General features: G+C 45.4%; 2 protein-coding genes across 2 annotated transcripts in view; both read left to right on the forward strand.

The window, feature by feature from the left end:
• TTLL13 (tubulin tyrosine ligase-like family, member 13) overlaps positions 1-6,211 on the forward strand; it is a 23,393-nt gene extending 17,182 nt beyond the window's left edge. Inside the window, exons 10-14 of the mRNA XM_006867180.1 lie at positions 2,613-2,798; positions 3,388-3,568; positions 4,538-4,723; positions 5,304-5,604; positions 5,955-6,211. Of these exons, the coding sequence (XP_006867242.1) occupies positions 2,613-2,798; positions 3,388-3,568; positions 4,538-4,723; positions 5,304-5,604; positions 5,955-6,211 (1,111 nt within the window). The remainder of the gene's footprint in view (positions 1-2,612; positions 2,799-3,387; positions 3,569-4,537; positions 4,724-5,303; positions 5,605-5,954) is intronic.
• A 683-nt stretch (positions 6,212-6,894) lies between these two features.
• Positions 6,895-11,987, forward strand: NGRN (neugrin, neurite outgrowth associated). The gene is made up of 3 exons (XM_006867134.1): positions 6,895-7,055; positions 7,429-7,539; positions 11,390-11,987. The coding sequence occupies exons 1-3, from the start codon at positions 6,895-6,897 to the stop codon at positions 11,985-11,987; spliced, it is 870 nt and encodes a 289-aa protein (XP_006867196.1).
• The last annotated feature ends 2,486 nt before the right edge of the window (positions 11,988-14,473 follow it).

Consider the following 14,473-nt stretch of genomic DNA (forward strand, 5'->3'; position numbering starts at 1 on the left):
AACTGTCACTTTAAATTACAAGAAGATCTATGTGCATGCGTAGTAGAACCCTCTGGGGGTGGTGTGTCCACTCGCTCAGGCACCCCCTCTAGTCACCAGAATGGAGATGCGCAGTGAGAGACCAATGAACAGATAAAAGAAAAAAAAAAAGAATGTCCACACCTTTATCTCCAAGGTTTTGTCAGGCATCTGCCCAAGATAGTGGCTCCGGGAGCAGCTGAACATCTTGGATTGGAAAGCAATGGATTTCTTGCTTCTGCTACAAATTTCCCTAGCTGTACGCCTTCCAACCTTCTAAATATTCCTTTATGTGTGGCTCAGAGATGGTTCTGGCACCATCCCCTGAGCCTGCTTGGTCCGGTATTCTGTGTTGTTGCTGACGGAGCTTCTCACTGCACTTCCACCCGATCTGCCATCTTGTTTGTTCTCTCCCCAATAAAATTCTTATTGGACAACCTTTGCAACCCTCAAGGAATCAGTTGATGTACTATTGAGATGGAAAAAAATTCCATGGTGTAACTTTCCTGGCCTTTTTCTCACCAGTGCAGTTTTCAGTTAAGACTTCCTCATATTAAGTCCTTGTGTGTCCTTCAAGAAAATCTATTAAGATTTTCTTAATACAAAAAAAGTTGTCATAATCTTCTGAGCTGAACTGTCTACCTTGAATTCATCTTTGATGTCTTCTCGACTTTCCTTAGAACAATTGATCCATTTTAAAGTTGTTTTATATGGGGCAGTATTCCTATAAACCTGTTGCAAAGCTTGAATGAGTTGGGAAGATAGCCATTTGTTTTGATAAAAATTTGATATTAGTGCACTTTAATGAGGGATTAGAAAGTTAGCCCTACTAAGTGATGGTAGGGATCACAACTGCTGGTGGTGACCCATGTGTTCCATCTAATGTTAGACAAGGTCAGTTTCCTGGGTGAGAGCTCCTATATGCTAGCGGGTATAGGGAGAGAAAACAGTGGTTCTCCATGGTGCTGACAAATCCCACAGTCTGTGAAAAGGAAGGCAGGCAGGCAGGCAGGCATGTCAGGTGCTGATTCTGATGTAACAAAGATATCAATCTAATAAAAATCTAACTTTATAAGTATATGATGTTTGTGGTCAGGATTGAGAACCTAAATGGTTTGTTTCAGGTTCTATCCTGCTTAAATTGGGGTCTCCTAGTATGTTTGCCTTTCTTTTTCTTTTCATATTACTATGTGTAATGACATAGTAACTTTTTAAAGTATTGAAGAGCTGCACAGGAACTTTTTAAAGTATTGAAGAGCAGAGATGTCAGCTTGAGGACTAGGGTGCGCCTGACCCAAGCCATTGTGTTTTCAATAGCCTCATATGGATGCGAAAGCTGGACAGTGAATAAAGAGGATCGTAGAAGAATTGATGCCTTTGAGTTGTGGTGTTGGAGGAGAATACTGAGGGTGCCATGGACTGCCAAAAGAACCAATAGATCTGTTTTGGAAGAAGTGCAGCCAGAGTGCTCCTTGGAGGCCAGGATGGCTAAGCTTCGTCTCTCCTACTTTGGACATGTAGTCCGGAGGAAACAATCGTTGGAGAAGGATGTCATGCTGGGTAGGGTGGAGGGTCAGAGAAAAAGAGGAAGACCTCCAACGAGATGGATCGGCCAGGTGGCATCATTGATGGACTCGGGGGTGGCAGCGGTGGTGAGGTTGGCCCAGGATCGAGCATTGTTTCATTCTGCTGTGCATGGGGTCGCTATGAGTCGGTTCCGACTCGATGGCACCTGACAACAACAACAATGTGTAATGAAATGATATCTGATCCATCATACATGCTTTTTAAGGTACAGAGATAAAAGAGTCTTCTTTTCTGATGACTAAAATATCCAACACTATCATTTGTTACTGTTGTGTGCCATGGAGTCATAGCAACCCTGTATAGGGTTTCCAAGGCTGTAAATCTTTACGGGAGCAGAAAGCCTCATCTTTCTCCCACAAACAGCTGGTAGTTTCGAACTGCTGACCATGAGATTAGCAGCCCGATTTGTAACCACTATGCTACCAGAGCTTCTTAACATTATCATGTTGTTGTTGTTAAGTGCCATGGAGTCAGTTCCGACCCACAGCGACCCTGCACAGGGTTTCTGAGGCTGTAAATCTTTACAGGAGCAGAAAGCCTCATCTTTTCCTGTGGAGCAGCTGGTAGTTTCAAACTGCTGACCTTGTGGTTCGCAGCCCGATTGGTAACCACTACGCTACCAGAGAAGTATGTATAAAAATGCAAAAATAAATTTGACCTCAAAATCATTTTTTCCCATGGCACAGAATATCTTTTTTGTTTTTTTTAAAGGCACATTAACGAGACTAAAACAAGTGTATTATGAGAGAACTTGCCTACAACCATCCTCTGATCACAGAGACGTCTTTAAATATATTTTGTTTCCAATAAACCTGTGTATGTACAAACTGGAACCTAGCGGCAATATTTTTTTTTACTTTTCCTCCCATTAATTTTACAACCAGAAACTTAAAAAGATTGTGCTACAGCCCTGAAGGCCAGGGAGTTAGCAGGAGGTGCTCCTTAGCCAGCCTGCCTGTCTTTACTCACCTTTCTCATCGGACTCACCCTGAGCTTGGTTTCCACAGGCGAGAACAAATTCAGTCATCACGGGCGGCACTACTGGACCAGGAGCGGTATGAGGATTCCCACCTCGGGGGATACCGGCGGATCTACCCTGGATCCGATACAGAGAAATACGCACCCTTCTTCAAGCACAATGGCTCCCTCTTCCAGGAGACTGCTGCTTCCAAGGCTAGAGAGGAGTGTGCCAGGTACGTTGTTCCAGGACCTAGGCCTGAAATCCATGCATTGCCCTCTCTGTACACTTGTGTTCTTGTGAAGTACTGTCAAGTCGGAGCCAACTCATAGTCACCATGTCTAGACTTTCCAAGGAGCTGTTGGTGGGTTTGAACCACAGACCTTGCAGTTAGCAGTCAAATGCTTATCCTAAATCTTCACACCAGGACTTCGTTTTCCTCTCTGTACACTTGGGTAGTGGAGTCATGGCGTGGACTGCTGACCGCATAGTTGGTGGTTCAAGCCTACCAGTCGCTCCTCAGAAACCTATACAGAGCCCCTGAGTCGGAACTAACTTGATTGCACTTATCACCACCACTTGGGTAAGGGGATAAATCCACAGTAGGGTGGAACCAGGGCCACACACTAGAAGAGAGAGGAGCTGTAACCTACTAGGCTCCTAGTGACTTTTTCAGTTTTGGAGGTTTCCCATCTTCCCTTTACTCCTCTTCCATCAGTCCCAAGAACAGATAATAATTTTCTACTCTTTGTCAAGCCCATTTTCCATGTCCCTTCCTCCCCAACACAATTTCTCCAGTGTCTGAAGCTCCTGTGTCTTGCCAGGCAGCAACTGGAAGAAATCCGCCTCAAGCAAGAACAGCAGGAGACCTCAAACAACAAGAAGAGAAAGGAAAACAAAGACCAGAACCAGGGGGAATCAGCAGGGGAGAAGAGCCGACCCAGGGCGGGGCCTGGAGGCCTTTCCACCCACTTGGCTTACAGAAACCGGATTCAGGAAAAAGAGGTGTCAGGGGTTTTGTGGCTTTTGCTGTTTTGCAGGAAACTGGGTTGGTACTATAGAAAAGGGAATCTGCTGTCCCCATCTTTTTTTTTTAATGTTTTATTGTGAATTATATGATAGTTTACATGAGAGAACCTCAGTTCCATATTCATTCCATCATATATCATTACATTGCCATGGTTCCAATCCCCTCCATGTATCGTCTTCCGACCCAAAGGCATATCCTAGAAGCCCGTGGTCTACCCTCCCCTTTTCCCCCTCAGTCTTCAGACCACAGTTCCTTTCCCTCTCTGGATCCAAAGTCCCCAGCTGCTTCATCCCTCCATGTCACCATCTCTGTCTCTATCTCAGGCATCCCCGGTTCTCTGGGTAGGGTCCCGTTCTCAGCTCTTATCCGTTGGTGGTCCCAGAGACCTCCGCTCCTAGACTGGAGAAATAATCGCTCTCTTCCTTGCTACAAAACATCTACCCTTGCATTTCCAACACTCACAGTCCGTCTTGATAACCATTATTCACTACAGTATCGCACGTTACCCATCTGTATTTCATTTCATCAGCTCCACCTAGACAAATTGGATAGTACTCACTGGTGATTCTGCCTTCCTCCATGCCCCCTAGCTCTAGGTTCTCTCTTGAAAGCTTGTAAGCCAGTTACTTCTTGCCTTTGTAGTCCCTCCCTCCCCATTTGGGTATCCAATGTCCAAGTTGCCCCTTTCTGTCTGCTCTCCCCATCTCTTCTTGCACAAGAGAGATGAGTGCCCAATCAGTAAACTGAATCTGACCTTTTGGAACAGGAGGTGAGAGAATGGGTAGCACAGAGTCAGGAGTAGCAGAGGATGAGTGATGTGGGAAGCGTACACTAAGGCCGTGAAGGGACACAGGTAGAGGGGGCAAGAGTCGTGTAGCCATCCTTGCTGATGCTTTGGGACTCATCCTTGGAGATCCTGCATTTATCTCTTGTGTTCCTTGTAGCTGCTACAAGGAACAGTCCACCTGGACACCATGCAGCCTCAAGAAATTGTGGAAGAGGAGGAGCTAGAGCGTATGAAGTGCCTGCTACAAAGGGAGAATCTCATTCGAAGCCTGGGTATTGTAGAGCAGCTTAACCGCATGCTGCATCCCAGCCACAGGGGCCAGAAAAAGCTTCATGAGTACCGGGTGAGGGTCCCTACGCAGCCCCCCACAATACAAAGGAACAAGGGCTGTGATGATACTGGCACATGGTGGTGGTTACATCAAAGGAGGCTCATGTGATGGTATGTGGCGGAGGGACTTGGGAAAGCAATGCATATTTGGCCTAGGGAGAGGGCCTGTTAGTTCTTTTTGCATCTGCTGCCAAGCGCCTTGTTTTTGGTAATGACATCCAGCAAAGAGATTTCCTCTGTATATTCTTGTTTCACAATAACCCAAAACTCATGACTGACAAATAATAAGGCCACCACCCTGTTCAGTGGCTTCTGTGTAATTCTCTCCCTAGCACTACCAGGGCTCGGGTTCTAATGGGAGATATGCAAACAAATCTCTGGCCAACTAAACAGCTGCTGCATTCACTATTCCCTGGACTAGTAGCAAATCCATCTAGGTTCTCTGTTTTGTTGACCCCAAAAGAGTAAATGGGTAAATACGGCCTGTGGCCTAGGAGAGACTTTTTTAGTTCCCTATTTCTTCCAAACTCCATCCAACCTCACAAGAAATGTGGTAAAGGGCTACTCTTCTGCTCTAGCCTAGATTTCACCAGGACGGGCTGGGCAGTCAAGAATTGCAATCTGTGAGCCTGGTCCCATTGGTGCTCTTGAAACAAGCCGCCACAGAGCAGGGCCTTCCTCGTTTCCTGCATCCAGTTCGGCCCCATGAATTGATCCCCAGGATCTTAGGGCCACTGCCAAGCATGGATACTGCAATTCCACATCATTCCCGGTGCCATCTGCAACCTAAGAACTTCAACTGGATAGGTGATGTAGCAGCCAAGGGGCCCTGCTCACCATCAATGAAACGTGGAAGGCGCTGTTTTTCCAGGGCCAGAATCGGGCTCACTAGCCGTAAGTATATAAAAGTAGCTTTGGTCACTTTCACTTGTGTAAATATTGCAGCTAGGATGTCCCAGAATATAAATCTAGCACTTCCAGGAGTGAGGGAATGGGGAAGGTGTGGACCCATTTGGTTACTTCCTACTAGACTCTGGTGATAGAAACAGCAGAAATACAATTCCAGCACTCAATTGTTAACAAGGAAATAAAAAAGTAAGCCCACCATTTGCCATGCAGAGTGGTAAAGATGCTGGATTCCCAGGCAGGAGATGCCATTCTTCTGTGTTGGGCCACAGTTGGGGCAGAGATGAGACAAACCTCTTCTGTGATTACCAACTCAGAGGCTCATGTTTCCACTGCAGAAGGACAAGCCAGCAGAAGACTAGAAGCCATAAACCGTGCCCTGACAGGATCAGTGCCGCCCAATTTAACCCCAAAGCAGGGCTATCTTCTGCACCCGGAAAGAGTGGCAAGGGACTCGTGGACTGGCTGTACCCTGCCCTCCATGGTAGACTCTGTGCGCAGGGCAGGAAATGACCCGGAGCTCACCTTGTGCCCTGCCTCGGCACCCCTGCTGCAGCGTTCCAGTGCAATCCTCAACATCAGCCACCACAGGTAAAAAGCAGGAAGCTAGCCCAGGACTCATCCACTCCTGGAGAAGCCAGTCAGGCATCCACTCCTGGAGAAGCCAGTCAGGTTTCCAAAGGGGCAAAGGACCTGTGCTCCATGAAAGACTACCAAGCTTTCGTTTGAAAAGCCCTGGTCAGGAACCCTCATATGCATAAGGCAAAACACAAAGATGTCAAGACTCTCTACACCCTAAGATTATTTGGGATCGGTAAAGACGAAAAGATGAAGAGGAAACAGGGCCGGCCAAGTCCTCATCTAAACGTTAACCAAGCCTTATCCTGGGTTTATCGCTAGGTGGATGGGTCTGAACCCTGGGTGTAGCCCTGGGCTGGGAGGTCATACCGGGCAACAAGAAACGTCTTTTGCAAAGAAGGTGAGTGTCAAGAGACCACAGGATACCCCTGCCCGCTCCTATGGCTGAGACCGACAAGCCGGGCTGGGCAGGGGCGACTCTTGGCAATTTGTCTTTTTATTAAAGTTCTATGCTGTTTTCCTGACTCGTCCAGCACTTCATTGGCCCTAGGGTTTCCGGGAAGGGCGGGCTATTGACGTCAAGCCCAGACTTCCCGCCTTCACCCGGAAGCAGGAAAGACCAGACCGCTCGTACTTCCGTTTCCGCTTTCTCACTTCCGATACTGCCGCGTCGCGCGCCTGTGGAAAGCTATTGTTGTCATGGCGGTCGCTCTGAGCCTTCTGGGCGGGCGTGTCCGCGCTGCTGTGGCCCGCTGTGGGTTTGCGACCCGGGGGGTGGCGAGCCCAGGACCTGTCGGCCGCGAGCCGGACCCGGACTCCGACTGGGAGCCGGAGGAGCGGGAGCTGCAGGAGGTGGAGAGGTACCTGCTCCTTCCCGGGCCCTCAGCCTGAAGCAGGGCCTCGCGCCCCGGCGCTCCAGCCCCCTTGGCGCCGGGCGTCGCCGCCTCCGCAGCGGCCCTAGTTCGTTCTCCCTTGTCTGGGGCGCAGGGGCAGGTGTTCAGCTATCTTCCGTATTTCGTCCCCGGTTTAGAGTTCGGCATGCTTCTGGGCCGTGGTGGTTCTAAGTGTTAGATTGCAGGGACTTGACTGAGCAGCTTCAGGCCGGCAGCCATGGCCCGCGGGCCCTTCACTTCCCCAGAGCGGAGGGCTGGGCGCCCCGAGAGGTAGCCTGAGGCGCTCCAACCAACTGGGGTGCTTCCACGCACGGCCTCTGCTATTGGTTCTCTCCCTCAGCGCCCTGAAACGCCAGAAAAAAGCCATCTGGTTCCAGAAAGTACGGAGGCAGCTGGAGGCGTCAGGCGCCCCGCCCCGGACCCTGACTTGGGAAGCCCTGGAGCAGATCCGGTGAGGCCGGGGGCTCGGAGGGCAAGGGCCCCGCGGCTACGGCCGCGAAGGGTTTTGGGGTCTTCTATTTCCATTTATTTTGTTTTTTCGTGGAAAATTCCAGCAATCGCGAACCTCCAAAAGTCTCATCTAGATTGAACAGTTTCTAACATTGTGACACATTCAGTTCATTTTTGCTGAAAATTATATATTGACATATTAAGCTTCCCCCCCCCCATCGGCTGCAATTTTTAAATAGTAAATTGCAGAAATCTCATCATTTAACTGCTGAATACATTGTAACGTTTGGAAGATTCAGGGAAAAAATCTGCCCCTTAGATTTTTATTTGTTTATATGTGGGTTTTTTTGTTGTTGTTGTTTTTTTAAAATAAGTAATAACTTCTGGTGTGGTGCTGTAGGATCACCATTGGACTGTGAACTACAAGGTTAGCAGTTCAAGCCCACTAGCTGCTCCTTGGAAACATAATACAGGGTGACTGAGTTGGAACCAACTCGTGGGCGCTTAACCGTACAGATGGCTCAAAAGTAAAACAATATAAATGGAAAGTCTTAATATTTCTCTTATTAAATATATTCATTTTATTTGTGCGTTTCAGATTTCCTTATGCAAATACAAAAATATAAGCAAGTATGACTATAGGATTTTCTTTCACCTGTTTTTTCCTGGTGTGGAGCTGCTGTAGGATAAACAGTGAACTGCTAACTGCAAGTTTGGCTTTCAGACCCACCAGTCACTCCTCGGAAACCCATACTGGGTCACAGTATGAGTCCGAACCGATTCCATGGCACCTAACAAGAAGTCACAAACCGGAGACCTTGTGATGCAGTGGTTAAGAATTTGGCTCCTAATTGAAAGGTTGGTGGTTTGAACCCACCAGCCACCCCATCGTACAAAGATGTGGTACCCTGCTTCAGCAAAGATTACTGCTGTGGAAACCCTATTGGGCAGTTCTACTCAGGGGTTTCAAAAAGTTAATGGAAAATTTCTATTATGTTTTAACTCCGTTTTTCCACCAATTTGTTGAAGCATCCTCATATTTAGTTGATCTGAAATAGTCACAAACCATCACATACTGTAACTATTGTTCTGTACGTAGCTTTTTCCACATAAATTTGCCCTATGGTTCTTTTCATTTCAGAAGAGTGCTCATTTTTATTATAGATGCATAGTAACCATAGTTTATTTAGTCTTTTGTGGTGGATACTCACTTCCTTTCTTGCTCTCACAAATAATACTCTAGTGAATAACTTTGTACATACATCATTCTGCCAGGTGTACCCAGAATATATGGAAGCTCGTGGAAAACTAGATTGAAAAGATATGAAATTTTTCCACGAACTCTTGGAAGCTCCTTCGTATATATTGTATACATTCCCAGAAGTAGGACTTGTAAGGTAGATCAGGGGGCAAATGGATTGACCATTTTGATAAGTACTGCTAACCCCCTATAAGTTATATTCCAATTTTCATTCTTACCAGAATGACCTTGGAATTGAGAAGAATAAAGGGGATATTTAGAGCCAGTCAGGATTTTGTGAGCCTGTTACAACTCTCATAGGCCCTCAGTCATCTCCCTTTCTTGTCTTACCAGTTTTCTCAAACCTTCCCACTAAATACCTATCACACCTCTCCCCCTTTTATGGTCAGTAAATGTTCCTTCACTTCAAAGAAAAACAGACAGGCAAGAACCCTTTCAGCTTCCTGGTCTTCCTCCTCACCTATTCGCAATTTTTATGTACTCACATCTTAGGGAAAGTGGTGGCCCTTCGCTTTTCTAGAACCAATCCTCTTTATGTTCTAATGCTTATCTCTATCTACTGTCTTAGAGACCCCTATCTGTCAGCTTAGGGCCTTGCCTCAATCTCTTGTTCCTGCTGGCTCTCTAGCTTATTTCTTTTTTATTTTTTTTCTTCATATGCTCTCCACTGATTGTTTCCTTGATGCTTGCTAGATTCAACTGATGTCTCATTTTTATCCTTAACATTTTTGCAGCACTTGACCTTATAGACCACTTTTTTAAAATTCTCTTCTTTTTAACTTTAGGATAACCATTCTCTTGATTTCTTTCTCTTTCTAGGGCTGATTTTCCCAGTCTTCTTCCTGGACCTCCTTTTCACTGCTATGTAAAGTATTGTGAAGATGTTTTTTGTTTTCATTTTTAAAGGGTTATATCCTAGGTTTTATTACGTCACTCTGCATACTTCTTTGCCTAATCCAGCATGACTTCTACCACATTCCTATTGGTTTAGGATTTATAAATCTTGTCATTTCCAATCCATGTTTTTCTCTAGATCCATATATTCAACTGTGCTCAAGATGTCTCTGTTTGCATGTCACAGAGTTCTTCAAACAATCTGTACACAATAGAATTCATCACTGTTCCCTAGCAGTTTAATTCTGTTGCTCTTTTCCCTGTAACCCTGAATGGTTCCACTATCTGTCCAAGCAAAAATCCTCAATTTACACTCCATTTTTCATTATTTAATTCCTTACTAAGTTTTACTATTTGGACTTCCATATATATTTGTCAATTCTCTTTCCTCCTCTGTTCTCACTGGCACTGTCTCAGTTCAGACCTCCTGGATGACTTTTTGCCTTATGTTCCCGTCTCCATTCTTGCTGCTGAGGATGTATCACTAGAACTAGCTTCAAAATAAAAATGTGCTCATAAATGCCACTGCTAAAATTCTTTCTTGGTTCCCTGTAGTCTTGGGATAAATTCCAAGCTCCTAAGACACTGGACTGCTCTGGTAGCATAGTGGTTACAAATTTGGCTGCTGACCTTGGTTCGAAACTACCAGCTGTTCTGTGGGAGAAAGATGAGGCTTTCTGCTCCTGTAAAGGTTTGCAGCCTTGGAAGCCCTGTGCAGGGTCATTATGAGTTGGAATCGATTCCACAGTACTTAACAACAAAAAGACATTGGGCTACTAACTGCAAGGTCACTGGTTCAAGCCTACCAAGTTCTCTAGGGTAGAAGATGCTGTCTGCTCCCATAAAATTTACACTCTTGTAAATTCCATACAAATTGATTAGATAACAGTGGGTTTGGTGTTTGAGGTTAAGAAATGACATCCTGCTTCTGTCCTCAAGCTGTCGGACAGCTGAGCCTCTCCCAACAAAGGTAATGTGCATCTTGATTTCACATTCTGTTCACTCGACCGCCAGTAGTAGTCTTTTCTTTCTCTCTGCCCTTATGTCAGCTTGTGACTCCTCCTCATCCTTTTACATCAGCTGTACTTGGACATGAAGCAGTTCCTAGACCAAGCAGCAAGTGCTGTGATTGCCTTTCTCTGGATCTCCCTTCTGAATGCTCTCGCAGCATTCTCTGATGTATTGCTTACAGAGGTGTCATTATGATAATGCGTTGGTCTCCACACCAAATAGCATGCTCTTTGGAGAATAGGATATCCCTCAACATCCCCAATATTTAATGTAGGACCAGTAGGAGGAATTTGTTGTTAAGTGCTATCAATATGGGTCCTACTCAGAGCGACCCTGTGTAGAGTTTCTGAAGCTGTAAATCTTTGCAGGTGCAGAAAGCCGCCTCTTTCGCCCATGGAGCAGCTGGTGGGCTTGAATTGTTGACCTTGTTCACAGTCCAGTGCTTATCCTACAGAGCCATTGTATCCAGAAGGAATTTAGTTGGTGTAAAACAGTGACCTGGCTAAGAGTGGTTAGGTGTTGCTGTTGATACACAGTATGAAATGCAGTCTTTTTAACTCACACAAGATACACTGTTGTAGCAGTTTTTCCAAGTCCCCATCTGCTCACCTGCTTGTCAGTAGTGCCATACGTCTTCTGATATGAGGCTTCTTTACAACTTGAAAACCTGCTCCTTTTCCCATAGGTATTTACATAAGGAATTTGCAGAGTCCTGGACAGTTCCCAGATTGGCTGAAGGCTTTGGTGTCAGCACTGATGTGATCCGAAGAGTCTTAAAAAGCAAGTTTGTACCCACATTGGAGCAAAAACTGAAGCAGGATCAAAAAGTTCTTAAGAAAGCTGGACTTACCCATTCACTCCAGCAGATTCAAGCCCTTAGGAATACCACAGAACCACTCTCTGCAGGCCGCTCTGTATCAGGCTCTTTGCTGATGCCCAGGGTTAAAGACTCATCCAAAGGCCAGAGTCATAGCCCAGCTTTGAAAGTGATAGAACCAAACACTCATAGAATAAATACACCAAGGAGACAGAAGGAAAGGAATGAAGGAATCCAGAGCCTGGAAGGAGTAAAAGAGAACTTTGTACCTGTAGCTGCATCCTTGAATCAACAGGGGAAGTTGCCAAAGGGCACCAGAGGTATTAGCAGCCCTGAATTGCTACATGATGAGAAGCTGGAGGAGTTGAAGACCAGAGCTCTGAGTGATCAGAACTTCAGTAGCAAAATAGTGCAGAGGGGGCGGGAGTTCTTCGACAGCAATGGGAACTTCCTGTATAGAATTTGAGCCAGGACCTTACCTTTATGGAAATGCCATGTGAAAACAGCTAGACAAGTGTATTTAGATTTGCCTGGATTTGTGTTTACCTATTTATTAGCCGCCTTAGAATAGGAAGAAGTGATGGGCCTGGAATATGAACAGGAAATAGCTACTTGGAACTCTGACAAAGGGCAATGAACTTCAGGGCCATTGTATAAGGGGCCAGGTAAATGTTGGGCTGGATAGATCCAAATGTCCTGGAGCATGGCTTCAGGTCTGACCCCTGTGGATCTATCTTAATTACTCACCCTTCTTGGCTCTCTCTATGTTGAAAACCAGCCCATGTTGCATGTGTTGTTGTGAATTTCTGTAATACTTGGCAATATGTGTATTACATATTGTGAGGAAATGAAAAGTTTGCCTTCTGATCTCATTTCCTTGATTAATGAATACTAGAAGTTCTGGAACTGTTAAGTCAATTGGTTGTTTTCCATACCTGCAAAATAAAGTAAAATGTAGCAGTCTGTTTGGTGCCCTGTGGTGTGGGAAGGTTTACATGTGAACCTGGCTAGTGAGAGAAAAGGATTCTTTGTCATTAAACATTGGGTGAGAGAAGGGACCAGGGGCACCCCCAACAAACTGCTCTTGTGCAGATCACCCTGCTCAGTGTGGGTTTTGCCAACTGAAAACTGGACATCCTGCTTTTAGTTGCTGGGGCTCAAATTGATTGGGGAATGAGGGTCAAATGGTCTAATTTTACAGGTATCATAAGATTGCCACAAGGTAGTAGAGAACAACAGATAAGCCTCTTTTATAAAAAACATAAAATTCTCAGAATCTACCACTACTTGGCATGATATTTACTAATTTACTGCTAGATAGAGATAACTTGATTATGAAGTCTGGTTATAAATAGACATAGCATGGGACACATGCAGTAATATAAAGACAATTTTCAATCATGCCTTATTTTAACAATTCACCAGGAAAAATGTAGATACTCAGAATTTAAATACATGTAGGATGGTAAAAGTAATGAAAACACAGACATTCTAACCTTGCCATTTCCCCTATACATAGAATTTTTCTTGCTACAAATAATTACTGTGAGCCTTAGCATTCCTTCACTATAACAGGACCTGGTGGCATGTCAGCCAAAATTCTAGAGTTTAAATGGTGATAGTGGCAGTAGAAGAATAAGACAGCCCTTGTTCATGCTGCCTTTTATTATGTCTATATTAAAAGCTTATCAATAGTTTTGTGATTTATATAAACTTGCAAGTCATTTGGCCAGGCCCTTTCACCAGTGGGCTAGGGAAATCTAGAACCTGTTCTTAGACAGTGCTTCCCGTGTACATGCGAGAGAGCCCTCCTAGTAAGCTTGCCATTTGCTCTCAACGGTTCTTTATCCCCAGATTTTCACATGGCAGGTGGTCATTCGGGTCTCAGATTAAACTTTCCTGATCACCCAATGTAAAGCAGCTCATTACATGCTCTGCGTTACCACCACACCCTGTTTAATAATTCTGTATTCTCACCTACCCTGCCTCCAAAGTAGACCCTGTAAGAGCAGAAGACCTGTGTGTCCAATGCTGTAGTCTCAGCTCCTAAAATCTTACAGAGGTTGAGTGAAGACATGAGTGGAGAACATACCAGTCAGTGTCAGCCTCAGCAGATAGTCTTGCTTTTGACCTTCCCAGCATTCCCAATCCTCAGTCAACCAAACACCTAAGCTCCCTCCAGGCTGACCTGTTGACTTTATCCTGGCAGTGTCTCAGATCCTAACCTGCTGACATGGCAGTGTTGTAACTGCCCTCCAGCCCTGACTGGAAAGCAGGAATGTGGAATTGGGGCTGGAGTCTCAGGACTCCAGAGGCCCCTGCCCCCAGGCAATCCCCACAATGGATGTGGTGGAGCTGCATCTTGTGATACAGGCGCATCATCAGGTGGAGGAGGCAGCAGATAACAAGGCTCCACCTGAGCTGACAAGAAGGCAATTCACAGCAGCATTGGAGTCAAGCTCAAGAAGCTGGCAACCTGCAATTGAAGGAACTTAAGTCTCTGAGCCCTGGAGAGTATGCTTAACTTACCTGCTTTGTTATGTACTGTCAAGTCCCTTCCACTCCTAGAGACCGTTAGAGGTTTTCCCCCTACTTTGACATTCAAACCAATCTTGCAGTTCATTATCCCACAGAGCGACACCAGGACTCTGCTTTAAGAAACAGGAAATCTACCATCTCTGGGCAACCTCCACGTCTCAGATTCCATCTAACTAGAGGGCTGGGTTTGATTTCTTGACTGATGATTCCATGAGCATTGATTGTGTATCCAAGTATAGTTAAGCCCTGAAGAATGCAGCGATTAGGGGCGTCAGTACCATGCAGTCGAAAATCTGCATATAATTTTTGACTCCCTAAAAGCTTTACTAATAACCTACTGTAAACTCAAAGGCTTACTGATAACATAAACACATTGGGTATTATATAATGCGCCCACATCAAAGCTACATTTTC

This window comes from Chrysochloris asiatica, unplaced genomic scaffold (genome assembly GCF_000296735.1).
Source record: "Chrysochloris asiatica unplaced genomic scaffold, ChrAsi1.0 scaffold00101, whole genome shotgun sequence".
Classification (NCBI taxonomy): Eukaryota; Metazoa; Chordata; class Mammalia; order Afrosoricida; family Chrysochloridae; genus Chrysochloris; species Chrysochloris asiatica.

Coding starts and splice junctions, on each gene's coding strand:
- NGRN (XM_006867134.1), top strand. CDS start 6,895: ATGGCGGTCGCTCTGAGCCTTCTGGGCGGGCGTGTCCGCGCTGCTGTG. Junction 7,056..7,428: donor GAGCTGCAGGAGGTGGAGAG/GTACCTGCTCCT, acceptor TCTCTCCCTCAG/CGCCCTGAAACGCCAGAAAA. Junction 7,540..11,389: donor GAAGCCCTGGAGCAGATCCG/GTGAGGCCGGGG, acceptor CTTTTCCCATAG/GTATTTACATAAGGAATTTG.